The 27820-nt window shown below is 36.8% G+C and overlaps 1 protein-coding gene across 1 annotated transcript; it reads left to right on the top strand.

Moving 5' to 3' along the window:
* Nucleotides 1-2: 2 nt before the first annotated feature.
* On the top strand, nt 3-27268 carry LOC306847030 (serine/threonine-protein phosphatase 6 regulatory ankyrin repeat subunit A-like). Its single transcript, XM_079380763.1, has 28 exons — nt 3-518; nt 3625-3708; nt 5230-5308; nt 6167-6237; nt 6322-6522; nt 9049-9136; nt 9249-9391; nt 10233-10445; nt 13298-13376; nt 13454-13568; nt 13653-13735; nt 13882-13945; nt 14053-14121; nt 14655-14795; nt 16766-16877; nt 16975-17001; nt 17391-17465; nt 18267-18468; nt 19442-19529; nt 19617-19734; nt 20807-21017; nt 22157-22244; nt 22498-22581; nt 22651-22796; nt 23616-23698; nt 24467-24549; nt 24636-24727; nt 26318-27268. Exons 1-28 carry the CDS (start codon nt 390-392, stop codon nt 26605-26607), a joined length of 3258 nt encoding a protein of 1085 aa, XP_079236889.1. The 5' UTR covers nt 3-389; the 3' UTR covers nt 26608-27268.
* The last annotated feature ends 552 nt before the right edge of the window (nt 27269-27820 follow it).

The following is a 27820-nucleotide window of genomic DNA, read 5'->3' as shown; positions in this document are numbered from 1 at the left end:
GTGTGTGTGTGTGTGTGTGTGTGTGTAAAGTGCAGGTTTCAGCAGGCTGGAGCTCACACACCATTGTCCTCTCAGATCACACACAGAGAGACACATGTGTGTGTGTGTGTGTGTGAGTGAGTGTGTGTGTGAGTGCGTGTATGAGGACACTGCATCTTCCCACTGCAGTACTGCTGATGCTCCCGCTCGGAGGAATTCCCTTTTCTGGGATTGCATGCGTTTGGAGGGATGTAACGCTCAGACACTAATGGCACCGGAGCTGAACGCCACGGACGGATCTGCCGTACGGAATAACGCAAAGTTTTTTTTGTGAAAGCGGCTCTGGTGTGTGTGCGTGTGTGTGTGTGTGTGTGTGTGTGTGTGTGTGTGTGTGTGTTGGAGAGGCAGGCATGCGGTCGGAGCGCATGAGTCGTGTGTGTATCGTGGTCCTGGAGGAGGTGGAAGATGACGAACCCTCCCCTCTGCAGTCCAAAGCCGCCCCGGACCACATTTCCCAGAATTCCTCTCAAGACGAGAAGGTGAGGTGCTGATTTGACTGCTATGGATGATAATGGTGTGTTTGTGTTTGTTGAGTGTGAACTCGAGCAGCGGTGAACTTCAGAAGAAGTCAAACGTTTGCTTTAATAGCTGCGTGTCGTGATCCGTCCCCGTTATTATCAGCAGACAGACACGTTCATCCGTCTCTGTCACATCTGATTGGGGTTCCAGGTGAGGTCCAAAAATTCCCGGATCATGTGACTAGGAGCGAGTTGTGGACCTTTGACCTGGACGGAAACGCAGCTGTCAGCAATAGGACACGCTTCCCATGTAGCACACGTTCGTTCATTTAAAATATACTGTCTTTTATAAAAATGTCTCACTTGACATGGCATGAGATGCATTGGAAAGGCCAAAGATGACCATCAACAATTGCAAAATATAATGCGTGAACAAACCCTTAGGCCAGAAACACAGATGCAGACATGAACAAACCTCATGCACTCTTTGCTATTTGTTTGATTCATATAAAAAAATTATGAAGTGAGGCCACATTTAGTATTTAGATAACATTTTTAAACCTTTTGTTGTTTTCTAATATATTTTTTAATTTTTATTATCAAAGATAATTGGTAAAAAACATTTAGCAAATAGTTTTTTGAAGATTTGTTTTATGTATTTTTGTTTTTTTCAAAGATAAATAATAAAAAAAAACTTCTGTAAATATTTTTCTTGTTGAATTTTGTCTTGATTTTTTATTTTCTAAAAAAACTTTTGTTGTTGAATTTATGATCTATTTTAGATTTTTTTCTTTGTTTTTTTTCCAAAGATAAATTAATGTACTTTTAGAGTTGTTTTATCAAAGATAAAATGTTGTAATTTATTTTACTAATAATTTATTTTAGATTTAATTTTGTCAAAGCTAAACGTTTTTGAAAATTGTATTTATTAGTTTATTTATGCACGTATGTATGTCTTGCTACATTTTAGCCTGCTGTACACTTACCTTCATACGCCGGAGCCATTATTCAGGGAGTTAAAACATTCACATATATATATTGTTGTTCTGTCTTAACTGAATTTGACCTACAAAAGAAAAGGAGGAATACATTTGTGTGCTAATGCTCACTAGCAGTGTTGCATTAGGATTTGTTCTCACACATTTCAAACCAAAATGCATCCTGTATAGCTAGAAGTGTTGGTGTTCTTGATCAGTGACCACAGCAGGCGTGTGAATGGAAATCGTACTCAAATGAGCAGGATAATCATCAGTTTAGTGGATGAACCGGACAGGCAGGTTTCAGTTCTGTGGATTTAGCCAGCTGGTTTTGACCGTTTAATAGTCAAAAGCATTCTTTCAAGATCAGTCTTAAGTGGTTCTGACTGGTTTCAGTCAGTTTTCAGGAGCTTCAGGCTAAAGCTTTTGCTGTTATAACAGAGAAAAGCTGCATTCTTTCTTTTACGACGTTCCCTCCTGTCTTTCATTCTCACGTCTGTTTCATGTGTTTGTGAGGTGAATCCACACAAACAGGCTGCAGCAGGTGTGTGTGTGTGTGTGTCAGAGAGAGAGTTTAGGAGTATATTCAGTAATTGTTTAGCCTTTCAGGAAACAAAAAAGGTACAAAAGCTGTCACCCTTTCTAAAGGGACTTAAATGTGCCATTAAGGTACTAATTTGTACACGTTAGGTACAACTCTCTACCTTTAAAATACTGAAATGCACCTTTTAGTGGTAAATAAGGTCCAAAAATGTATCTTTTAAAAGGGTACTGTTCCAGTGACAGCTTTTGTACCTATTTTTCTGAGAGAGCTGCTTCAGTTGTGCTTTCAGTCATTTCCTGTAATGACACCTGAGAGTGGAGGGCGGGGCAGGTGGGTGGAGCCGAGTGGGGCTGGACAGGGCGGGGCTTCAGTTTTGCCTAGGGCTGAAAAACTAAATTAGAATTTTGTACTTAAATATTATCAAAATTATATTCGAATTTAAAAGGCATAATTTTAGTTAGGGGAATGCAACGTTTAGATTGCGGATTTTAATTTTAAATTGACGAATATTCGAAATTGGAATTTTTTTTTTTGACAGCCCTAGTTTCGCCTGTCCTTATTTGGAAAAACTATGCATGCTATTTAATGCTTGTTCTTATTGGGTTTGATGCAGTGTTAGGTATTATTTATATACTGTCATAGGACTGATTCATATTAGGTTTTATTTTTATATTTTTCCATAATTATTTTAGTTTTTGTTTCTTTTAAATATTTGTTTTTATTTTAGTTGTAGTTTTATTACAGCTTTAGTTTTTGTTTATTTCCAGTTAATAATTTATATTCTTCAACTTATTTCAGTTAGTTGCTAAGGCAACGATTATTATTTTTTTTTGAATGTTTGAACTAATTTTTATTTCAGATTAATTTAAATTAGCAATAATGTTTTAATGGTTTTAGGTTCTGTTTTAGTTGCTTGTATGCTGTCATTTCATGCCAAAATAATATTTTCACATACTGCAGTTATGATGCATCTTTTGTACTCCATATTTTGATGTATTGATTATGATTTGACTTGAAGCATATACAATTTTAGATTCTCATTAAATGGCAAATGTTTTTTTAATTATTTATAAAAAAATGTATAAAAACCATATCTACATATCTCAATATATTAATCCATGTCTAGTATATTCCTCTCCTAAACAGTGTCATAGATAGATAGATCAGATTTATCTGTTGCTTTGATTCAGTCCCTATTTTAGCGCAGATGGACAGTTTAACTCTGCGTTCAGGTCCTGCGAGTCTTGTCTCTCCATATTCTGACGAATGTTGTTAGAACTGATTTCATTCACTATTAACTATGTTGATTTCATCCTGCACTTCAGTGAATTTTTCTCTTTGACGTGCTGATGAATGAACGGTTTCTTGTTTTCTTCTCTCTATAATAAACCGCTTGACGTCTGTTTCTCAGAATTTCTTTTCTGCATGGATTAAATACAATGTTTCATTCATTTCAATTCTTTTCATCTTCACACAACATTTAACACAGACGCTGTTTTGTGAGACAAGCTTGTAAAAATTTGAGTTTTGATTGATATCAGATGTGTTGGTTTGTCTTTTAGAGTTAAAGAAGCTCTTTAACCATTTCTCTCTCATTTCTCCCCAGCCCTCTCTGATTAAAGCCATATTTAACGGGGACGCAGATGAAGTTCGCTCTCTCATATTCAAGAAAGAAGATGTCAATGTTCAGGTGAATGTCTATTACTTGCAAAAACACATGAACTATCCCTTGAAGTTCTCTGAAAGTGGTCATTTTTCACTTTTTATTGCATCTGGCAGGGTTTTGAGACCAGTTTATCGATTTCTCATTGATGGATGATCTTGACAACCCTTCTGAAATGCTCGCGGTGGCAGTTCTTGTACATTATTTCTCCTAGTTTCGTAATGGATCTTCATCCGAGAGGTTAATAGGCTCTCATGAGCCTGCATTTGGACTGAAGAGGGTTTATTTTACTGCTCACTGTTTACTGTGGAGTCTGTTTTCATCGCCGATGCCTGGAGAGACGCCCATTCCGCTGCCAGCCAATCACTGATGGCCTGTCGGGTCATGTGACTCGCTTGGCCTCCTGTTTTCCATTTTCATTCCAGACCAGATGGAAAACAGAAGCCTGCAGGGTGGCATGACACTGAAGAATGAATGATCGCCACTCTTTAGTAATTGCCTTTATTGATGTAAGTTTCAGACATCCCTGTTGCTTTCCTCAAGCATCTGGAGGAACGGTTAAAGCTGCAGTATAAGTGATTGCAGAAGATCCCGAGGACCTGAAATAGAGAAGTGCGTGTGTCTCGTGTTTCTGCATGCCGTCTCTAGAGATCTGCGGCCGCATTGATCTCACACACACAGTTACACGCGTGCGCATACAAATACATCACTGTGTGCCATGCACGAGAATCCAGTGTGTATCATATAACACACACCCTGCTGAAACCGCACATGCATTAAACGCTTCCAAATGGAGTAAAACTCATGCAAATCAGAGGTGAATCACAAACATATGTTGCATAAACAACAGACGAGTATAAAACCACCAGCTCACTCTGTTTTGAGCAGAAATGAGACTGGATGCAGTAGTTCTAGAGTATTTGATTGGTTGATGCATTTCTCTTGTGCCAATCAGCAATGGATTTAAAAGGATGCATTGCTGATCAAAAGTGACCGTAAAGACATTTATAATATTACAAAAGATTTCTATTTCAAACAAAACCTGTTCTTTTGAACTTTCTATTCATCAGAAACTTGAAAAAAATGGTTTCCACAAAATAATGGGCCGCACAAATGTTTTCATCATTTCTGAAATTTCTGAAGGATCATGTGACTCTCAAGACTGGAGGAATGATGCTTTGATCACAGCAATAAATTACATTTTAACATATATCTGCATGGAAAATGATTCTTTTGAATTATAATATCATTTCACAATTTTTACTGTATTTTTAGCCTTGTGGGCAGCGCGCCGACATATGGTGCAGTTGCGCTTCGGGTTGTCCCAAGATTGAATCCCACCTTATGGACCTTTCCCGTTCCCATCCCCTGTCTCTCTCTCCCCCTCACTTCCTGCCATATCTATACTGTCCTGTTATAGCACAAATGCCCCATTAAACCATCTTATCAACCCTAAACTATTGAAAGTGATTGTATTTGCTGAAATATTGAAAATAAGTAGAGTTTTAAACCTAATTTTTATGAACTGTTGTGTTTGTGAATCCTCAGGACAGTGAGAAGAGAACGCCGCTCCACGCTGCTGCTTACCTGGGCGAAGCTGAGATCATAGAGCTGCTCATCCTGTCAGGTATGAAGGGTCATTTCTACCCTAAACGCTCAGAATGAGCTGGGAGAACCCAAACCTCTCGTATAGTGACTGAAATATCAGCCAGATTTATTCATAGACCAATATTATGATAGAATTTGGATTGATGGATTAATCTACACTACCATTCAAATGTTTGAGGTCAGTAAGATTGTAATGTTTTTGAAAGAAGTCTCTTCTGCTCATCAGTAAAAACAGTAAAAACTGTGAAATTATTACAATTTAAAATAACTGTTTTCTATGTAAATATATATTAAAATGCAATTTATGTGATCAAATCTGAATTTTCAGCATCATTACTCCAGTCTTCAAACTTGGTTTGCTGCTCAAGAAATAGAAATCTTTTGTTACATTATACATTTCTTTACTGTCACTTTTGATCGGTTTAATGCATCCTTGCTGAATAAAAGTATTAATATCTTAAAAAAATCTTACTGACACCAAGCTTTTGAACGATAGTGTACAAATATTTATTGTTTTCATCTAAACAAAATACATCAATCATTTAAATACCGCTTAGCAACCAATTAAACTGCAAATGATCATTGAAAAGTCATATGTGTTGAGCATTACATCAGTGACACACTGACAAAACACACACACACATTAAGTGACGTTCTGAATTGGCCGTGTGTAAAGCAGGAGTTGTTGTCATGAATGACAGAGTAAAAGTAACAGGTGCTGCCGTATTTTAAGCAGCAGATGTGATCACAGAGCAGTTTGAGAGTTTATTTTGAACAGGCTTATGGGAAGCGCCACGTATCCTGCTTCAGCTGTGACATTAAAAGTGTAATTCATTCACACACATCCTCTCTCTCTCTCTCTCTCTCTCTCTCTCAGGGGCGAGAGTGAATGCCAAAGATAATAAATGGCTCACTCCTCTTCACCGGGCCGTAGCTTCCTGTAGTGAGGTACAACACGTCCTCCAGCGTCGGAACAACAAATATAAACAAATGAAATGGCTTTGAAGCTCATTAATGTGATTGTGTGTTCAGGAGGCTGTGCAGGTGCTGCTGAAACACTCGGCGGATGTGAACGTGCGGGATAAGAACTGGCAGACACCGCTGCATGTGGCCGCGTCCCATAAAGCCGTGCGCTGTGCCGAGGCGTTAGTCCCATTGCTAAGTAACGTCAACGTGTCGGACCGCGCCGGACGTACGGCTCTACACCACGCTGCCTTCAGCGGACACCTGGAGGTCAGACACTCAGTTTTTCACTCTCTACAGATCAGAGGATGCTCAATATCTGCCCGTGCTGGATGTGACACGTTTGCACAATATTCTGTGTGTCATAGTAGAGTTCATGAGACCTGTTTACACCAGGAATTTCTATTCATCAAAGAATGCTTCTCTCACAGTTTCCACAAAAATATTGGGCAGCACAACTGTTTTCAATACAGATAACAATCAGAAATGTCTCTTGAGCAGCAAATCAGTATATTAGAATGATTTCTGAAGATCATGTGACACTGAAGACTGCAGTAATGATGCTGAAAATACAGCTTTGATCACAGAAATAAATGACATTTTAACACGTTCACATAGATTTTAAATTATATGTACTGTATTTTATATATATGTATACTGTATTTTTGATCAAATAAATTCAGCCTTTGGTGAGCAAAAGGGACCTCTTTTAAAAACTTTTAAATGGTTGTGTATATTTATATCTGAACTCCAAACAAACTGAGAACATTTTAAAAGTCATGTGATCCACAGCTAGTTGGCACATCCTTAAAGGGGTCCTATTATGCTCTTTTACAAAGTCTTGATTTTGTTTTGGGGGTGAACATGCTCTCATGCTTGGTGGTGTGAAAATCACATTATTTTTCACATAATTTACATTAATACAATACCTCTCTCCCCAGCTTGGCACAAACGGCTCGATTAGTTCTGGGTTTGATGAAGGCTCGCCTTCCATAAAACGAAATGTGTCGTGATTGGTTAGCTGTCCCAGTGCGTTGTGATTGGCGAACAGCTTAGATGGTGTTTCAATATTGCCCTGCCCCTTGCCAGAACAGCAAGTTCGTCAATATGGCCATATCAATTCAGACCCCGAGAATATTGAGGATTTATTCATACCATAGTCCCACAGACTTACACTATTTGTGGCTGCATGTATATGCAAATTAATTTTCTGCCAGCGGGAGGTGCTTGTTGGAGCGGGAGAGTAACGCTGTACACAAAAAAGAGCTCTGCTCACAAACGCTGCTTTATCAGACATTATATGCAAGATGAAATGAAAATGACATCCAAAATTTTCTGAAAACAATTGGTTTCCATCAGAAATACAGTGATATAAAAACACCCGCACTGGGTTTCGATTCTGAAACGTGCAGAGCTCAACCAAGCGTTATCCCCACCCGCCAACCATTCGAATTTCCGTAGGTGGGATTTACAATTTGTGATGTCACAAATACAGGAAAACAACTTTGTAGTCCAAACGAGCCGTTTGTTGTAGTTCTTGAAAAGGGATTTCTTAAAAACAAAATAACTCCCTTTGGAGTGGTAACTTTGTAGATCAGTTTATGCCCAAACATACACTCTACACACTGACTAAAATTCAAAAAGTGAAAAAGCATGATACGACCCCTTTAAAGCATTTTTAGGTATAGATCTAATAGGTTAGTTAAAACAACTTTTGCTTGCCAAATCACTTCTGTATGCTCGACTAGTTTGCTCTGTTTTTCATATCTTCTTTCTGATTGGATATCAACAAATCCAACAGATTGAGGTCTGTCTAGAATGCCGCTGGCAGATACATGGCCCAAAAGCTGATACATTATTGATCTGTGAGGTATTTTTCTAGCACACAAGGAAAAACAGGACCAGCTTTCCAAACGAAGTCAAATAGCTAAGATTTTAAAGGGGTCGTATGATGCGATTTCAAGTTTTCCTTTCTTTTTGGAGTGTTACAAGCTGTTTGTGCATAGATAAGATCCCTGAAGTTGCAAAGACTAAGGTCTCAAAATCAAAGAGATATTCTTTATAAGAGTTAAGACTCGACCATGCCCCCTAAAACGGCTCATTCAAACACGCCCCCACATTTCTACGTCACGATGTGGAAATATTTTCATAACACCACCCAAACGTATATGTAATGAAAGAGGCGGAACTATTATTGTTGCTGTAGTATTGTTGTTGCCACCGGTGCCATGTCCTGGAGACACTGTGTTTCGTTGTGAAAGCAAAAGTACTTTGTTTGGGCTTCCAAAACAGGACACAACTAGAAATCAGTGGTTAAGTTGTATTTATAACACTGTTTCAGAACAGTTCAACCCAAATATTAGAGTGTGTGCAGCGCATTTTACGGAGGACTATTTCCTGAACCTGGGAGTAGCCTGCCAGCTGTGCACAAAGGCTGTTTCCATAAAGTGGGGCAATTCCGACTTTGCAAGGACAGCCTGGCGCTTCTGAGCACACCTCGCTTCTCAGAACGATAAGGTTTTTAAAAATTGGCACGTTTCAGAAAGGCGGAGCACAGAGGAGCAACAATAATGTACAGTATGTGGAAAATAATGTGGTTTTTTTTTTACCTTAAACCGCATAAACACATTGCATTACACCAAATACACAAAATAATGTTCTTTTTAGCAACGTCATATAACCCCTTTAAATAATTTTTAGCCATTGCTGTCCTGTTGAAAGTGTGCTGAGGTCCTCTAGACTACATCTGAATAAATAGTATTCATGGTGTAATGTGTGGTTTCTCTATCACTGCAGATGGTTCAGTTGCTGGTGTCCAGAGATGCAAACGTCAACGCTTTTGATAAGAAGGACAGGCGAGCCATTCACTGGGCCGCATACATGGGTGACACATCAACATTAACATCAGGATCAACAGAAAACATGTTTCCATCAGCCTCAGATCAGTGTAGAGCAGATGGATCCCTTAACTCTTTCGCTGTCTCTGTCTGTCGCAGGTCATTTGGAGGTGATGAAGTTTCTGGTGTCTCACAGCGCTGAGGTTTGCTGTAAGGATAAGAAATCCTACAGTCCTCTTCACGCCGCTGCCTCCAGTGGAATGATCAACATCGTCAAATACCTGCTCAATCTGGGCGTTGATGTAAAGTAGCTCCGCCCACATCAGATATAGCTCCGCCCCTTTGTAGCCAAGTGAACTCTTATTGTTTTTAGACAACACATGCTGTTTATTACCTGCTAATTCCCTCATCTTATTCAGTTGCTTAGTTCATTGACTTTAGCATGCATAAGTGTGTTTGCAAACACTTTTTAAGAGTCGTTCAAGAAAAACCTTGACCCCTTGGTCTTCAAAATGTGTCAATTAATGCCTTTTAAATTATATAATTTGATATGCTATGTATAGCTAAATCTACAAAAGTTCAAATTAAAATATCAAAGAACTCATAATGTTATTTCCTATTTTTCTTACATTATAAAATAATTTAAATCACATTTTCTGGTGTAACAGGATGTATGTTTATCATTAATATTTTAGTCATCCAACAGATATTAAATATAATATAATCCAGTGGACTATATTAAATGTATCTGACTGTATTATTGGCATTGAAGAACTGTTTGACATAATAATTAATCTACATTTAATACTTAACCTACAACAAGGTATTTATTTGATCAAAAATGAAGAGTAAAAAGATCAATATTTTTTACAATTTTAAATAAGTGTTTTCTATGTGAATATATTGTAAAATATATTTTATTGCTGTGATCAAAGCTGCATTTTCAGCATTATAACTCCAGTCTTCAGTGTCACTTGATTTTTCTAGCGGCCTTTATTAAATATTATTATTATTATTATTGCCATTTAAAAACTGTATTTACATGGCTTAGATTGTGACCGCCTTGACATTATTAAATATAAAAACCCAGTCAGCTGAATAAAAAAGCACCGTTGACCATGTGATCTGTGTCTCTGTCTTTAGATTAAGGAGCCGAACGCGTATGGAAACTCTGCTCTGCACCTGGCGTGTTTTAACGGGCAGGACGTGGTGGTGAATGAGCTGATCGAAGCAGGTGCTGATGTCAATCAGGTGAATGAGAAGGGCTTCTCCCCACTGCACTTCACCGCTGCATCCCGCCAGGGGGCGCTCTGTCTCGAGCTGCTCATCGCCAACCGAGCCAACCTCAACAGCAAGGTCAGTGAGTCCTGCGAGAAAAACCCTCACCACCTCACAATATGTCAAAGTCTTTAAACTATATAATCAGACATATATAGCCAGTGACACAAATGCCCTTACTGCACACAAACATTCATAAAATTGACACCATTCATGAAATTAAACAAATGGCAGATGAGAGCAGAGCAAAATGAGAAGGTCTGGTTGTTCACATGCTTTAAAGGGGTCATCGGATGCAAAATTCACTTTTCAAGTTGTTTGAACATAAATGTGTACAGATCCATCCTATAATGATAAAAATCCACCCAGTGTTTTTTTTTTAAATCCCTATTTTAAAATCCTCTTTCTCAAATCAGGCTGTTCTGAGGTTCCTGTCAGAATGACGTAGTTCTGTACAGACCTCTCCCACGATAGTTGATTGACAAGTCCGTCTTACCTTAGCCCCGCCTTGAGTGAGCTAAGAGCTGTCCGTGCAGGGGAAGACAAGATATCTCTGATTAAGCGATTGAGGTGTTTTGTTGTTGGATGTAATAATGAATATAGCAGTCATCATTTTCTCCCGCCATCTGAGCTGCTGAAGACACAGAGGATTAACGTTACTTTCATTTTGAAGGGAATGCGCCGATCCCGATCTGCCTAAATGCGTCTGTTCGCGCGACTCATTCATGATCCAGCTTTATCTACAGAAGAAGTGATAACGTTTTCTTTTAAATAAAATAATAAATACGTTTTATTTATATAGCGCCTTTCCAGAGCTAGTAATATACAACATAAGACAAAATAAACAGAAGTTAACTAAGAAAGATAACATTCTGAAAACAAGTGAGTTTTGAGCAGCGATTTGAATTCTGACAGGCTATTGGCAAGACAGAGTGATCTTGGTAGAGAGTTCCATAATTTACGGGCAACAACACTGAATGATCTGCCACCCATAAAAGAGAGGCCATACCGAGAGACGTCGAGAAGGCGAGATTCAGAGGACAGCAATGAACGAGGTGGAGAATAGGGGAGGAGCAGATTACAAAGATAGTAAGGAGCCAGACCATTCAAAGCTTTAAAAGTAAGCAGGAGAATTTTAAACTTGATATGATAGGCCACTGGTAGCTAATGCAGATCAGCTAGAATAGGGGTGATGTGGGCTGAATGCTTAGTGCGAGTGAGAATACGAGCGGCTGAGTTTTGAATGCACTGTAATCTAGCAATAGAGGTAGCTGGCAAGCCAATGAAAAGGGCATAACAGTAATCGAGACGGGATGAAACAAAAGCACGAATGAGAGTTTCTGCATCATTGGTACTAATGAAAAGACGGAGCTGGACAATTCGTCGTAAGTGAAAGAATGCTAATTTAGAAAGGGAGTTAATATGAGACTGAAATGAAAGAGAGGGGTCAAACATAACACCAAGATTTCTAACTATACTAGATGGAGCAATTAAAGTTCCAGTAATATCACAAGTAAAGTCAGCTGGAACTTTGGTGGTTGTACCAATAATGATGATCTCAGTTTTATCCATATTTAGTTTCAGAAAATTAGAGTTAAGCCATGTTTTTATATCCTGCACGCAAACAGAAATTTTGTCGATTTGGGTGGATAGGGAAGGCCTGCGTGATGTGTAGATTTGAATGTCATCGGCATAAAAATGATAGCTAAAGCCATGACACTGTAGTATCTGACCCAATGGTAAAATATAAATAATAAACAACAAAGGTCCAAGAACGGAACCTTGGGGGACACCTTGTTTCAGGGCGGCAGTAGGGGATCTAAAATTCCGGGCAGAAATAAAGGTATGAAGAGAGCCAGGAAAAAGCAGTACCAGATATACCCACAGCTGAAAGTCGAGAGATGAGTAAATCATGAGAGATAGTGTCAAAGGCAGAACTGAGGTCTAGTAACAGAAATAAAGACAGAGAACCAGTGTCGCAAGAGAGTAATAAATCATTAACTTATTTATTTATTATTTATTTATGAATCTTTGCAAATCGCCTTTCCTAATAATATACTAGTTAGCCAGTTTCGCGACTAAAGTAAACCGTTCTGCCCGTCACCCCACGGAAGAGAGGTGAGCAGAGTCATGATCATTTAAAGGGACATGGACTAAAAAACAGCTTGATGAAAACAGAGCTGATTTTGGCAGGTTAAAGAAGGTGGTGTTTACACTACCATTGAGAAATTTTAACCAAAGTATGTTATAGACTTTTCATTAAGATCCTAAAGAATCATATACATTTGTGGAAAATGGGCATCTGATGACTCCTTTAATGCAAAATACAGAAAGCCATCTGATTATATAAATTTCACTGATGTTAGTGTTATACTGTCCAAAAAAACTAATTAAATGTTTCTATTTAGCATTTTTCTAACAATATTATAAAGTGCGTTATTTTTTTTTTTTCATTTTTAAAGAAACTAATGCTTTTATTCAATAAGAACGAATTACATTAGAAATGTCTTTACAGAGACTTTTGATTAATGTTACAAAAGATTCCTATTTCAAATAAATGCTGTTCTCTCTATTCATCTGTGAATCCTGAAAAATAAAATGTATCATGGTTTCCACAAAAATATTGGGCAGCACAACTGTTTTCAACATTGATAATAATCAGAAATGTTTGTTGAGCAGCAAATCAGTATATTAGAATGATTTCTGAAGATCATGTGACACTGAAGACTGGAGTTATGATGCTGAAAATACAGCTTTGATCAGAAATATATTACATTTTACAATATATTTACATAGAAAACAGTAAAAGTATTTTAAATTGTAATTATATTTCACAATATTACTGATTTTACTGTATTTTTGATCAAATAAATGCAGCCTTGGTGAGCAGAAGAGTCCTTTTTCAAAAATGTTGTTCATCTCTTGTCCAGAGTAAAGATGGTAAAACTCCTCTCCACATGGCAGCCATTCACGGGCGATACTCCAGATCACAGGCCATCATTCAGAACGGTGAGTGTGTTATTCTCTCCGTTTCTTGTTCATCTTCCTCCCCTGTTTCTCCTCATCCTCTCTTTCCTCATTTATAGGTGCAGAGATCGACAGCGAGGACGAGAACGGAAACTCTCCGCTTCATATAGCGGCTCGTTACGGTCACGAGCTGCTCATCAACACTCTCATAACCAACAGTGCAGACACGGCAAAGTGAGTGACAGGACATGTGTTTACAGTTACATATAATTCATGAGCTCTCACACTGATCATGTGACCGTGACTCCGCCTCTATAGGCGGGGCATCCACGGAATGTTCCCGCTGCATATGGCGGCTCTGAGCGGATTTTCAGACTGCTGCCGGAAACTGCTCTCCTCAGGTGAATCGCATTCATTGTGAAGATTTATGTTTATAACAGCAGTTAAAATTGATTTCTGTGCATGAAATCCGTGCATATAGTTCCCTCTCTCAGTAAAGTGCCTTGGGCTTTTATCTGGTTTTGATAATGGATATCTGTTGGTTCAGGTTTTGACATTGACACGCCGGATGACTTTGGCAGGACGTGTTTGCATGCAGCAGCTGCAGGAGGGTGAGTCAAATCGCTGCTGCTGCTCTCTGATTGGCTCATCAGCGCCCCCTGTGGCCAGGATGATATGTTGTCCTGATCATGTGACATTCTCTCCTTCTTTTCTCCAGGAATCTGGAGTGTTTAAATCTGTTGCTTAACACGGGTGCGGACTTTAATAGGAAAGACAGATTTGGGAGGTGAGTTAAATTAGATCATCAAACCTTAATTAATTTTAAAATCAAATTATTAATTTTTTTTAAATCAAACATTTCTGTTCAAAAGTTTATGTTTGGTAAGATTTCTCTTCGGCTCACCAAGGCTGCATTTATTTGCTCAGAAATACAGTAAAAACAGTACAATTATTAAAATATTATAGAATTTAAAATAGGTTTTCTATGTTAATATATGTTAAAATCTGAATTTTCAGCATTACTGCAGTCTTCAGTGTCACATGATCTTCAGAAATCATTCTAATATGCTGATTTGCTGCTCAAGAAACATTTATTTTTTTATTGTCAATGTTTTTTTGGGGGGGTTGCAATGTGACCCAACCGTGTTGTTGACAGGCTCCACACTTAGAGACATCTGGTGTCATTAAAGCATTTTTACAGTGTATTTTCCTACAGATTTCCAGCACAGATACTGATAGAGCTGCAGTGATAAAGCAGCATTATAGGAATCCTGCAGCAGGAATATGGTTATGATTTATCTCTGTCTCTGTCTCTCTCAGGACTGCGCTGCATTACGCTGCTGCTAACTGTAACTATCAGTGTGTGTTTGCTCTGGTGGGCTCTGGGGCCAGTGTGAACGAGCGAGACGTCAGGGGCTGCAGTCCTCTGCACTACACCGCTGCCGCAGACTCGGACGGCAAGTGAGTGAACACAGACACACTGCCATTCAGCACACATTCAAGGTCAAGTGGTGTACACTGCATTGTAAGAGACAGTATTTTCAGTAGTGTGTTATAGTTGCACACATACTGTATCAGCAAATGTAGCAGGCCACGCGGGTATTTCAGGCACATATACATTTGTTTATTGTGGACAGATACTGCATACCACTTTATTTCACAAATAGAATGCATTAGTGCTGCTCACTTTTTCTAGAAGTGTTTCTGTCAGGATGATCAAAATGATAGATACTTAGCATACAGTTTGGTTTGGCGGTATGGTTCTGTTCTGGGCAAAAACTCCCTGCCCATCCATGCAGGCTGTCATGAATGAGCAGGGAGAGCAGCAATAATAACCCCCTAGGTTAAACAGAACAGAACAAAGCAGATATCGTTAATGTAATGATATTTAAGTGTAACACATTACTCGAGATAAAGGAGTCTGATTCAACAGGAATGAGCAAGCAAAAGCAGCTGAATAATACTGAATATAGCTTATCTAGGGGTGTAACCCCGGTGTCCTGGCCAAATTCCCTCTACTGGTCCTTGTCAATCATGGCCTCCTAATAATCCCCATACACTTGATTGGCTCTATGACTCTCTCTCCTCTCCACCTGTAGCTGGTGTGTGGTGAGCGCACTGGCGCGTTGTGCTGTGGCTGCCATCGCATCATCCAAGTGGATGCTGCACACTGGTGGTGGTTGAGGAGAGACCCCCTATCTGATTGTAAAGGAGCTTTGGGTGTACAGCAATACACAATAAAGCGCTATATAAATGCCTCATTCATTCATCTAGGAATGCCGTGATAGGTGTTGTATTCCTATAGGTGGATGTGATCAGCTGATGCAAGCTTGACTCACATGACCTGCCAGAACTAATGCGATACGCTTAATTTTCACGATTATTCTATAAATAAGTTGAAATAATGTGATTTGATTGCTTCAGAAAATGCATATATCATTGATTAACACCCTCAGTGTTCACAGAGCCTTTACAGTTTTGAGTTATCTTTAAAATCAATTTCTGTTAAGGACTGTTTATTGCATCTTTGTTAACTAATACTATAAAAAAAACTGTTTCTTTAAGTGAAAAAAGCTGAAATAAAATATGTGACCCTGGACCACAAAATAGTCATAAGTGTCAATTTTTTGAAATTGAGATAAATAAGCTTTCCATTGATGTATGGTTTGTTAGGATAGGACAATATTTGGCCAAGATACAACTATATGAAAATCTGGAGTCTGAGGGTGCAAACAAATCTAAATACTGAGAAAATTGCCTTTAAAGTTGTCCAAATTAAGTTCTTCGCAAAGAATATTACTAATCAAAAATTAAGTTTTAATATATTTATGGTAGGAAATTTACAAAATATCTTCATGGAACATGATCTTTACTTAATATCCTAATGATTTTTGGCATAATAAGAAAAATGGATAATTTTGACCCATTCAACGTATTTTTGGCTTTTGCTACAAATCCCCCTGCAACTTAAAATTGGTTTTGTGGGCCAGGGTCACATGAATATTAGATAAAAATAATAATATAACAATTAGAAATGCTGCCTTAGCAACTAACTGAAATAATTACATGTATGCTGAAGTACTGAAATTATGAAAAATCTACCTGAAATAAACTAAAAAAACAATTTGCTTGCAATGACTCTCTGATTGGTGGAATTTTCTGAACAGCATCATGGGTAGTGTAGTTTTTACCACAAATTCTGCTGTTGAATTCAACAATGAAAAAAAATAAGCTGAAATAATGCAAACTGATGGCTTTAACAAAATCATATACCATTGATTAACAAAGTCTGAGTTCACCGTAGGTTTCTCTTTACAGGTTTATGAGTTATTGATAAAAATCAGTTTTACAGTGGAGCAAATGAATGGGGATTTGAACACGTTTGTATTCTGTATATATTGTGCGTTTGACTCACGTGGTGTCTCTGTCAGGTGTCTGCAGTATCTGTTGAGGAATGATGCGAATCCAGCTCTCAGGGATAAAGACGGATACAGCGCCGTTCACTACGCCTCAGCGTACGGCCACCGAGTGTGTCTGGAGCTGGTCAGTACGTCACCAACACACACACACACACACACAGTAAGCTTAAAACACTCCTCACTGCTGTGTTAGGAGCTCATATCCGTGCTTTGTTTTACAGATCGCCAATGAAACCCCGTTAGATGTGGTGAGTTGAAATCAGTTTGTAAAGTTTCAGTTGACAATCACAATGCAGAATCTGTCCAGTGCTGACCTCTAATGGACTCATAAAGTCACCATGAGATCACAAATCAACTCTGTTTACTGTATTGAGAAATGTTTCTGGTCTTATTATGTTTGATTTATCAGTGCAAGAAGAAGAGAACATTTTCATTATCTTACCTTTTCTGTCAAATTGTATTAACCCTGAATAACAGCCCAACATTTTATGATCCAATCTCATCTTGATAATTTAAATCAAGTCCTGCCCTTATTTCTCTGAATATTGAATGACTTGCATGCAATGCCATTTCATATTCTCAAGTATGAAAAAAAACAAATTCACCTTATTCCTCTTATATATAATTGTATTTTCAGCTGATGGACACATCTGCATCAAGCATCCTCCACGACACAGACGTCCAGCCTCCCATCAGCCCTTTACACCTAGCGGTGAGAGAGAGCTCCAGATCTCTGACTCTGTACAATAATATTGGAATATTATATATAGTGGAATATTTCTAGTTCAGCTGAAGAGTTGTAAATTTGTAAAACAATGAGTCATTCAAAACAGTATTAAACAATAAAACACTGTGTTGTTATTGTTAACTAAAACTGTTAAAAATTGTTTTTAGTAATTAAAACAAAGCTAAAATAAAATAAAGAAAATATTATATTTTTATATTATATCTATTATACTTTATAATTTTTTTTCACATTTTTCATGTAAATCAGTGTTTATATTGTTTTATTTCAGCTTTATTTCAACTTTCAATTTTGAATAGTTTGTTTTAGTTAACACTAACAGCACTGATGCAACGTTTGTCATTATTTAATGCTGTATTGAATGGTTACTAAAACTCAAACCGAAATAATAATAAAAAAAAAGGTATATGGAAGTATTACCAAAAAAATGAACAAAATAATAAAACTTAATTCAAAATATTAATAAAGTCTTTCAAAGCACAGTAACAGTGTATTACAGTGTACTATAGTGTTAGGCATAAAGTTCAAAAAATAAAAAAGGCACCTATGCTCATTAAATAATTAAATGTATAAATAATAATGATAATAAACAAGTCTTCAACCAAATAATATGGTCTATTAGTCCAGTATAGGTTCAACATGCAAGTCAACGATCAGTTATACTGCTTTAAAATGTGGCTCATCCAGTCAGATTTTAGAGTTAGAATATTTTTTTATGCTGATTATAATAATGACAATTGAAAACTGAGGGTGTGTGTGTGTTTCCAGGCGTATCACGGTCACCATCACGCTCTGGAGGTTCTGGTCCAGTCTCTGCTGGATCTGGACGTGAGGACGCCGCAGGGTCACACGGCTCTGAGTCTGGCGGCGTTTAAGGGTCACGTGGAGTGTGTGGATATACTGATCAATCAGGGCGCGTCCATGATGCTGAAGGAGTACACACACAAGAGGAGCGCCGCACACGCCGCAGGTCAATGAGACACACACACTCCGCAGCTCAACCACACAAAACACACACTGAAGGCATCAGACAGACTAGAATTACTAGACAGTTCTTCTCTGCTCATCAAGGCTGCATTTATTTGTTGTTAAATACAGTAAAAACAATATTGTGAAATATTTTTACTATTTAAAATGTGTTTTCTATTTGAATATAATTTAAACTGTAATTTATTCCTTTGATGTGCAGCTGTATTTTCAGCATCATTACTCCAGTCTTCAGTGTCACATGATCTTCAGAAATCATTATAATATGCTGATTTGCTGCTCAAGAAACATTTCTGATTATTATCAATCCCGAAAACAATTTTGCTGCCCAATATTTTTGTGGAAACCAGGATAAGTTTTATTTTTCAGGATTCTCGGATAAATAGAAAGAACAGCGTTTATTTGAAATAGGAATCTTTTGTAAGGTTATAAATGTCTTTACTGCCACTTTTGATGAATTCATTCTTGTTGAATAAAAGCATTAAATTCTTTAAAAAATAAAAAAGTCTTACTAACCCCAAAATTCTGAATAAAAACATTTAACTAGGTGTTTATTTTTGTTGAAACGGTGATGCATTTCACAATAGAATCATTTATTTGAAATAGAAAGTTTTTTTACATTATACATGTCTTTACTATCACCAGTTTAATGCATAAAATAAAAAAACAAAGATATTAATTTATTTCAGAAATTGAAAAAATCTTGCTGACCTCAAACTGCTGTGTATATCCAATTTAACACTTACTTGCATGTCAAAATGCAAAAATATGAACTGCGCTTGATTGCTTTACATGTCAATCATATGGTGTCCTTCTGTCTAAATGGTCAGTTTTTGGTCAAAATACACTGGTTTTATGATGTTTGTCTTGCATAGACAGACTTGATGGTTCGTGAAGATGTTATGTGAGGTCAGATGAGATGATTTGATTGTGTTTTTGTGTCTGTCCGTCTGCAGCCATGAACGGTCACTCTGAGTGTCTGCGTCTGCTCATCCACAACACTGACCAGCAGACGGCCATCAGCATGCGTGATGGGAAGGGACAGTGAGTTACAGGACTTCTCTATCTCAGGTATACGGTCGAAGGATTGTGGTATTGTTGATCTGATCGTGTGTGTGTGTGTGTGGTCAGGACTCCTCTGATGTTGGCAGTTCTGGGTGGACACACAGATTGTGTGTATCTTCTGTTGAGTAAAGGAGGCGGTGTGGAGGCCAGAGATAAATGCGGCAGGACGGCGCTCCACCGTGGGGTCAGTCACACACACAGACACCTGCCTTCATCTGCTGTTTCACTTTATTTATCTTTTTCTAAATGAGACTTTTCTGTACTTTAGTTTTAAAGAAATGGCTTCAATACAAATTAAGTGCCAACAATCAAATAATGCAATGATAATACGTCTTTGAAAATATTAAGCATAAACAAAAATTTTGTAAAGTAATAATATATAAAATGACAACATTATCTTAATTTTAAAATTTAAAATAAATAATTAACAAATAAATTAATATAGTAAATGAAGCCATGTGCTTTGAGAGTTTAACCTGTTCTGAACTTGGAACAGTATGTTTGTTTGTTTATTTATTTTTGCTATTTTATTTGTTGTTCATTTATTTTAAGTTTTATTTTGTATTCATTTATTTAACAAAAACTGAGGGATGAGATAAATTTACTTTCTATTAGTGCTGTCAAATGATTAATCGCATCCAAAATAAACGTTTTTGTTTACATGTGTGTGTACTGTATATTTATTATGTATATATAAATACACACACATACAGTATATATTTTGAAAATATTTACACATGTATATATTTATATTCTTATATTATATTATTTATATATATATATATATTTAATGTATAAACATATTTTTCTTAAATATATACATAATAAATATACACAATTTGCACACATATTATGTAAACAATAACTTTTATTTTGGATGCGATTAATCGTTACTAATTGTTTGACGGCACTATTTCCTATGTTAATCCATTTTATGCCCCACATGCTGCTGACAGACTTGTCCCAAACCTGAAACATTCATTTTTAAGTTGTTCAGTCATTCTAAACCAGTGGTCTCGAACTCAATTCCTGGAGGGCCACAGCTCTGCAGAGTTTAGCTCCAACCAGCTACAAATTACACCTGCTTGGAAGTTTCTAGGGATCCTGAAGACCTTGATTAGTTGGATCAGGTGTGTTTGATTAGGGTTGGAGCTAAGCTGTGCAGAGCTGTGGCCCTCCAGGAATTGAGTTTGAGACCAGTGTTCTAAACTAAGTGCTGCTTTTTGTGTGTGTGTGTGTGTGTGTGTGTGAGACAGGCAGTGATGGGTCACGAGGCGTGTGTGGAGGTGCTGTTGCAGCACGGCTCCAGTCTACTGGTTCAGGACAGCAGGGGGCGCTCTCCTATGCACCTGGCGGCTGCCTGTGGTCATGTGGGGGTTCTGAGGGCCCTTCTGAAGGCCCAGAGGACCGTCCTCGTCCTCAAGGACAACTGTGGTTACACACCCCTGCACTGGGCCTGTTATAACGGTACATGTGAGATGCTACACTTACTGCCATCCAAGCAAAATAATGTGATGTGCAGCTACACCACCCTGGATTATGCAGTATTTGCTCAGTGATATACTTGTTTCTTGCTAATTTTGTGCTGCTGGTTTCATAAATAGTGGCTGTTTTGCTGTAGCACGTCACAATTTCTGACAAAATATGTGCACTTTGTAGCATTTGTACAGTGAAGAAGTCTTGTGCTCTTCCTTAATCAGCAGAAAAACTGCCACAAACACATGATTCCTGTCTGAATCTGCGCCAGATTACTACTATTTGTTCAATTCTCAACCTATTTTCACATGTAAGATGTTATTTTATGTCTAATCCTGATTTCAAGGTTAAGGAATTATGGCCAGTGACAGAAGAACATGCAAACATAAGCCTGATGTTTACTACATCCAAACAGCCACAGAAAATGACAGATTTTGTCAGAAAAAAGCAAAAAAAATTTAATTGCATCATATGAAAGCTGAATAAATAAGCTTTCCATTGATGTATGGTTTGTTAGGATAATATTTGTCTGAGATACAACTATTTGAAAATCTGGAATCTGAGGGTGCAAAAAAATCTAAATATTGAGAAAATCACCTTTAAAGTTGTTCAAATGAAGTTCTTAGCAATGCATATTACTAATCAAAAATGAAGTTTTGATATATTTACGGTAGGAAATTTACAAAATATCTTCATGGAACATGGTCTTTACTTAATATCCTAATGATTTTTGGCATAAAAGAAAAATCAATAATTTTGACCCATACAATGTATTTTTGTCTATTTCTACAAATATACCCCAGCGACTTAAGACTGCTTTGTGCTCCAGGGTCACATATTATAGTTAACTAAAACTGAAACTGATTAAAAAGAAAAAACAAACAAACTGTGACTTGAAGGAAAATAAACATTAACTGAAATAAAATAAATGAAAAATAAAGTAAAAATAAAATGTATATTTATTTATTGATATATTTGCATCATCAAATTAAGGAATAATATACCTTTTTTTGCAAATTAGCAGATTTTTTCAAGATGCCGGGCGATATTAATAAATGAAGCAATATCATGGATCCTTCATGATGTCCTGTATTTTTCTCTTATTTTGCATGTTGATCTGTTGATCTCAGGTCATGACGCGTGTGTTGAGCTGCTGTTAGAGTACGACGTGTTTCACAGGCCGGAGGGAAACTCCTTCAGTCCGCTGCACTGCGCTGTGTAAGAAACACCTGCTCATATCATGTGCATATTCAGCTTCATTTTAAATGTTTGTTTTGAAGCATGACACACTGACAAAAAATGGTGTAGACACAATTTTCACTCAGAAATTGCTTGTAAATTTCACAATTAATTACAAAGAAACAGCAAGTAGCACTGAATTAGAAATTTTGACATTTGGAAGTGGAAAGACCAAAATAGTATTTTCTTGTAAAACATACTCCAGTAATCTTCTCTCTTGTCTCTGTTTCAGTATTAATGATAACGAGTCTGCGGCTGAGATGCTGATAGAAACTTTAGGTCCAGCGATCGTAAACGCCACAGACTCTCAGTCCAGGTGAGAACAGGGTTTCCTCATGGATCAGATGTTTCAGAGCAGAGTTGATGTGTTCTGTGTGTTCTGCAGGACTCCGCTCCACGCCGCCGCGTACACCGATCACGTGGAGTGTCTGCAGCTGCTGCTGGGTCACAACGCTCAGGTCAACGCCATCGACATGCTGGGAAAAACCCCGCTCATGATGGCTGCTGAGAACGGACAAACGAACACCGTCGGTGAGACACGTTAAAACACTAGCAGGGATCAGAACAACACAAGTAACAAATAAAGTACTCTTTAAAGTTCTGGCAAATGCAGTGTAACGCTACAGTGTTACAGAATTAGTTACTTTTATTTGAAGTAAAACTGCAATATAACATGTTACGTTTCTTAACATCGCCAAACAGTATTTCTTAACACTAAGGTTTTCATTTTAATTGTAGTTTTACTAATATTATATGCTTTTGTCATTTGCATTAATTTCCTTTTTAGCTTTTAAATTTTTTTACTTTCATTTTCCGTTTGAATAAATTTCTGTGCATTAATCATTGTTATTAGTTTGTTTTAATTGACTTTATTTTTATTTCCGTTTTAGTAATTTTGTGCTTTTCTCATTTTTATTAGGTTTTTTAAATTCCATTTTTATTTTATTAATTTCATGTCATTTTGTCTTTTTTTATTAGTTTTGTTTTGTATATTTAATTTATTTTGTAGTTTTAGTAATTTATGTGTTTTTGTCATTTTTTTTTATTTTTTTTTTTATTCCTATTTAGCTACATTTTTATGTAAGTTTTAGTTACTTCAGCTTATTTTCAGTTAGTTGCCAAGGCAAAGTTTCTAATTTTGTATCTAATATTTATGATTTGATTTATTTCAGTAATTTTTTATAATTTTCATATTAATAAACAATATCAACACTGGCAATAATACAGACTTCTGGTGTGTTATTGCATGGCGGTGGCTCAAGGTGGCGCTAGAGCTGTGGTGCTGTCCAGGAAGCTGCTGTGATCATGTTAATCTTGATATTAATGTGAGGTGCTGATTGTGTTTGTCAGAGGTGCTGGTGAGCAGTGCTAAAGCTGATTTGACGTTACAGGACGCTCACAGAAACACAGCCCTGCATCTGGCCTGCAGTAAGGTACCAAACACTCTCACACTCACACACTGATTTACATCAAACACAATATCTATTGTATTTATCTATAACTACAGGAACTCGGAGACAAGCACGCAAAGAGAGCTGCTGAAGCATAAAAACAGTTCCTCCTGCTGCTCAGTGGATAAAAGATCCTCAGTTTCAGGGATAAATCTGTAGTCCAAAGCTTTCAGAGCCAAATATAAATATTTTACATATGTAATTACATATACATATTTACAAAAGCAGACATAAGTAGCGCTGATATATTTGTAGCAATAGCCAAAAATACATTGTATGGGTCAAAATGATAAATTTTTCTTTTATGCCAAAATCATTAGGATATTAAGATCATGTTCCATGAAGATATTTAGTAAATTTCCTACCGTAAATATACCTAAACTTCATTTTTGATTAGTAATATGCATCGCTAAGAACTTAATTTGGACAACTTTAAAGGTGATTTTCTCAATATTTAGATTTTTTTTGCATCCTCAGATTCCAGATTTTCAAATAGTTGCATCTCTGCCAAATATTGTTCTATCATAACAAACCATACATCAATGGAAAGATTATTTATTCAGCTTCTGATAATGTATAAATCTCAATGTCACAAAATTGACCCTTATGGCTGGTTTTGTGGTCTGTGGTCACATATTTCATGTATTCGTATAGAATATGAATCTCAGTATCTCTTTTACAGTCTTGTGTGTGCTAGTATTTCCATCAGGTAATGCAGATCTAGTCATTTTCCTAGTTTGTGTGTTGTAGGGACATGAAACCAGTGCCTTGTTAATTCTTGAGAAGGTGACGGACAGAAACCTGATCAACTGCACAAACGTTGCATTGCAGACGTGAGTCCTGTATCCCGTATCTTGCTCATTTGTTGTCCTCCTCTTCATCTCAGTTTTATAGAGAGCTGTTTTTATCTGTGTCTCAGGCCGCTGCACGTCGCTGCTCGTAACGGGCTGACGGTGGTCGTACAGGAGCTGCTGGGGAAAGGAGCCAGCGTCCTCGCCGTGGATGAAAACGGTGAGTGTTTAAAATCACAGCCTGCAGCATAAACCGCTGCTTCAGAGCACAAATATCATATTATAGCTAACCAAAGCTAAACCTAAAACCATGAAAAAAAAGATAAAACTGAAATCAAATATAAAACGCTTATTTCTCAAAATGAGAAACATTTCATTTAACGTTTTACTAAAACAACAACTGATATAAAAAATAAAATTGAAAGTATAATACCATCTCTTTTATACTAAGATAACATCGCAAAATACAAAACTAAAATAAATAACAATGAAGCTTTTAAATTGAAATCTACATTGAAGAAACATCACCCACTACTATTATTATTATTAATAATAATATTTATTTTAAAAGAAATACTTATACTTAGCAAGGATGCAGTAAATTGATTAAAAGAGGCCGTAAAGCTTTGCCACCACAGGAATACATTTAAAAATCTATTAATATATATTTCAAATATATTAAAAGTACTGTTGAAAACTTATTTTGAATTGTAATATTTAACAATATTACTGTATTTTTGATCAAATAAATGCAGTGTTGATGAGCAGGAGAGACTTTTTTCAAAAGCAATTTAATGTTTCTTGATTTTCATTTCTCATGCCTAAACATTTATGAATTTAATAACTTCATTAAATTATTATAAATAAAATTATTTTACTAATGTTTCCAGGTTACACTCTAGCTTTGGTTTGTTAAATCCGTGCACATACTGTTCCTTATTTTTATTTAGCAATATATTTGAGATATTTATTTTCATGTGTCTTTTTACCACATTTAACATTCTACTGTATATTTTACTATTAAAATTCCAAATGTTTAACCAAATATTAGCTTTGACTCGGTTTCTTTAGATATTTGTCAGTCTACAAGTAAGCAATTTTAGTTTTTAATGTTGAAGTCTTTGGTTACGAGTCCGAGTCGAGTCTCAAGTCATTTAATGGCTTGCTAAAAAATCCCATTCAGAATCCTCCTGTATTGAAATCTTCCTATTTATGAAGCTGTTTTATAGGCTATAGACAAAATATATGGTCTATGATCTGCTTTGTAAAAAAAAAAAGGTGTTAAGATGTACATCCAGCCTGTTACTTATGTTTTAATCCATTACCATGTTCAAAACAGTTTTTCTGTAATCATATTCTATAAAGAGAGTCTGATCTACCACGACACATAAGGAAATAGCCTGTGACACAGATAATGCAGAACCTATAACTATATTTGCAGCTTTGTTGTTTTTATTTATTTATTTTACTTCTGTGTTTTAGTGAAAGTAACCTATAATTTTCCTGCTCTCTGTGTTTCTGTTGTTCAAATAACCGCGTCATTTTGAATTGCTTTTAAAATATCCCCGAGTCCTTTTCCTCGAGTCAAGTCTGAAGTCTGTAAAAATGCGACTTGAGTCCGAGTCACTAATTCGAGTGCCCATCTCTGCAATGAAGCATTGAATAAACTGATTTGTAAGTCGCTTTGGATAGTGTCTGCTACATGAATAAATGTAAATGCAATACAAACTGAATGGTTTACAAATTAAACAAAGAACATGATTTAGTTTTGCATGCTTGAACATTGAATTTAATCAAATGTGTTTTCCAGGATACACTCCAGCTTTGGCTTGCGCCCCAAACAAAGACGTGGCCGACTGTTTGGCACTGATCCTCTCCTCTATGATGCCCATCTCTCCCAGCAGCACCGGCACCATGTCCAGCCTCACCTTTACCACCATCAACCACTACTCCAGCTCATCCAAAACAGTGACCTTTGACCCTTTACCCGTGCTGCGCCCCGAGCACGTCTCCTACTGCAAATTCAACAGCCTGGGCCGTGAAGATGGCCTCATCGTCCCCGATGACGAACTCAACGATTCAGACTCAGAAACATACTGACAACCCCTGCCGCCCCTCAGTGTCTTAAACTAACGCCTCATTGGCTGAAAGGTGACTATATGCTAATTAGGATTGTCCCTTTATGACCGTGTGTGGCCGAAGTCTCAGGAGAAAGTGGAAAAACAGGAAAATAATGCCACAGAAATGGCCCACACTACAGTCCAGTATCGAGCTGTTTGAACCCTCAAGCATCTCTATAAAACTCATTATTTAAAGCTAAGCTCATTTTATGAGAAGCTAAAGGCTCATATTGACAACTGTGGGACTGTAATTCCCAGCATTCATGTGAAACACTAGGAGGCGAAACTAAACTAAAGACGTCAGGGACCAAGAGCTGCAGACTTTACTTTTATCCCCGTTTGTGCATGAAGATTGAATTTAGGTTTGCATCACCATGGATTATTTATTATGAAAAAATGAAGCGCAAAAAAAAAGCCTTTCAGGGTTCAAACGGAGTATTTATTCCTCTGCTGTTGTGAGGAATTATAGCATTCTTCCTGCTGTGTGTGTGTGTGTGTGTGTGTGTGAGATCGTGAATTTGAATGGGTGTGTGATCATTTTATAAGAGTTTTAAAAACAATGAAAAGATCAGGTGTGAGACTTGACCTTTTGGTATATTGTTAGTAATTATCAATAATTATAAATAAATAATTTTTGCCATAAGATTTCACAGTCTTTATTTATTACAGAAAATTGGGACATATTTAAAAAAACGTAAAAATATGGATTCAGGGATGGGGCGAGTTTGGTTATTATATGATTTTAATGTTAAAAGAATATATAAGAACATTAATGTTTTCTACAAGAAAACATTTTTATTCATCCAATCCCAGTCTTTTAAATCCATTTACTGATGATTTTTTTTCTGTTTGTATAAAGGTATCTTTTTATCCTATTTAACATTCTGTATTATTATTATTATCTATTTTAAATATTTGTTTTCTCCATTTCCGGTATCTTTCCACCCATCTATCGCTCCATATTATCTGTTTTAATATTTAAATGTTTTGTAAATACTGTAAATGCCTGACAAGATTTACTTTTGTATGTAAATGCCGGTCGATAAATGAGTGTCTCTTTCGCTCTTATAAGCGAGTTTTCATTAAAAACACTGAATCGCTTACAAATTAAACAATGAATGTGAATGAGAGGTTTCAAATCTTATGACTGCTTTAAAGAGTTAATTCTATCCCAAATTTAAAGTTGCAACATT

The sequence above is a fragment of the Barbus barbus genome, assembly GCF_936440315.1.
Source record: "Barbus barbus genome assembly, chromosome: 27".
In the NCBI taxonomy this organism is placed as follows: Eukaryota; Metazoa; Chordata; class Actinopteri; order Cypriniformes; family Cyprinidae; genus Barbus; species Barbus barbus.
The sequence above is the reverse complement of the archived record's forward strand: the minus strand, read 5'-3'. Positions and strand labels throughout refer to the sequence as shown.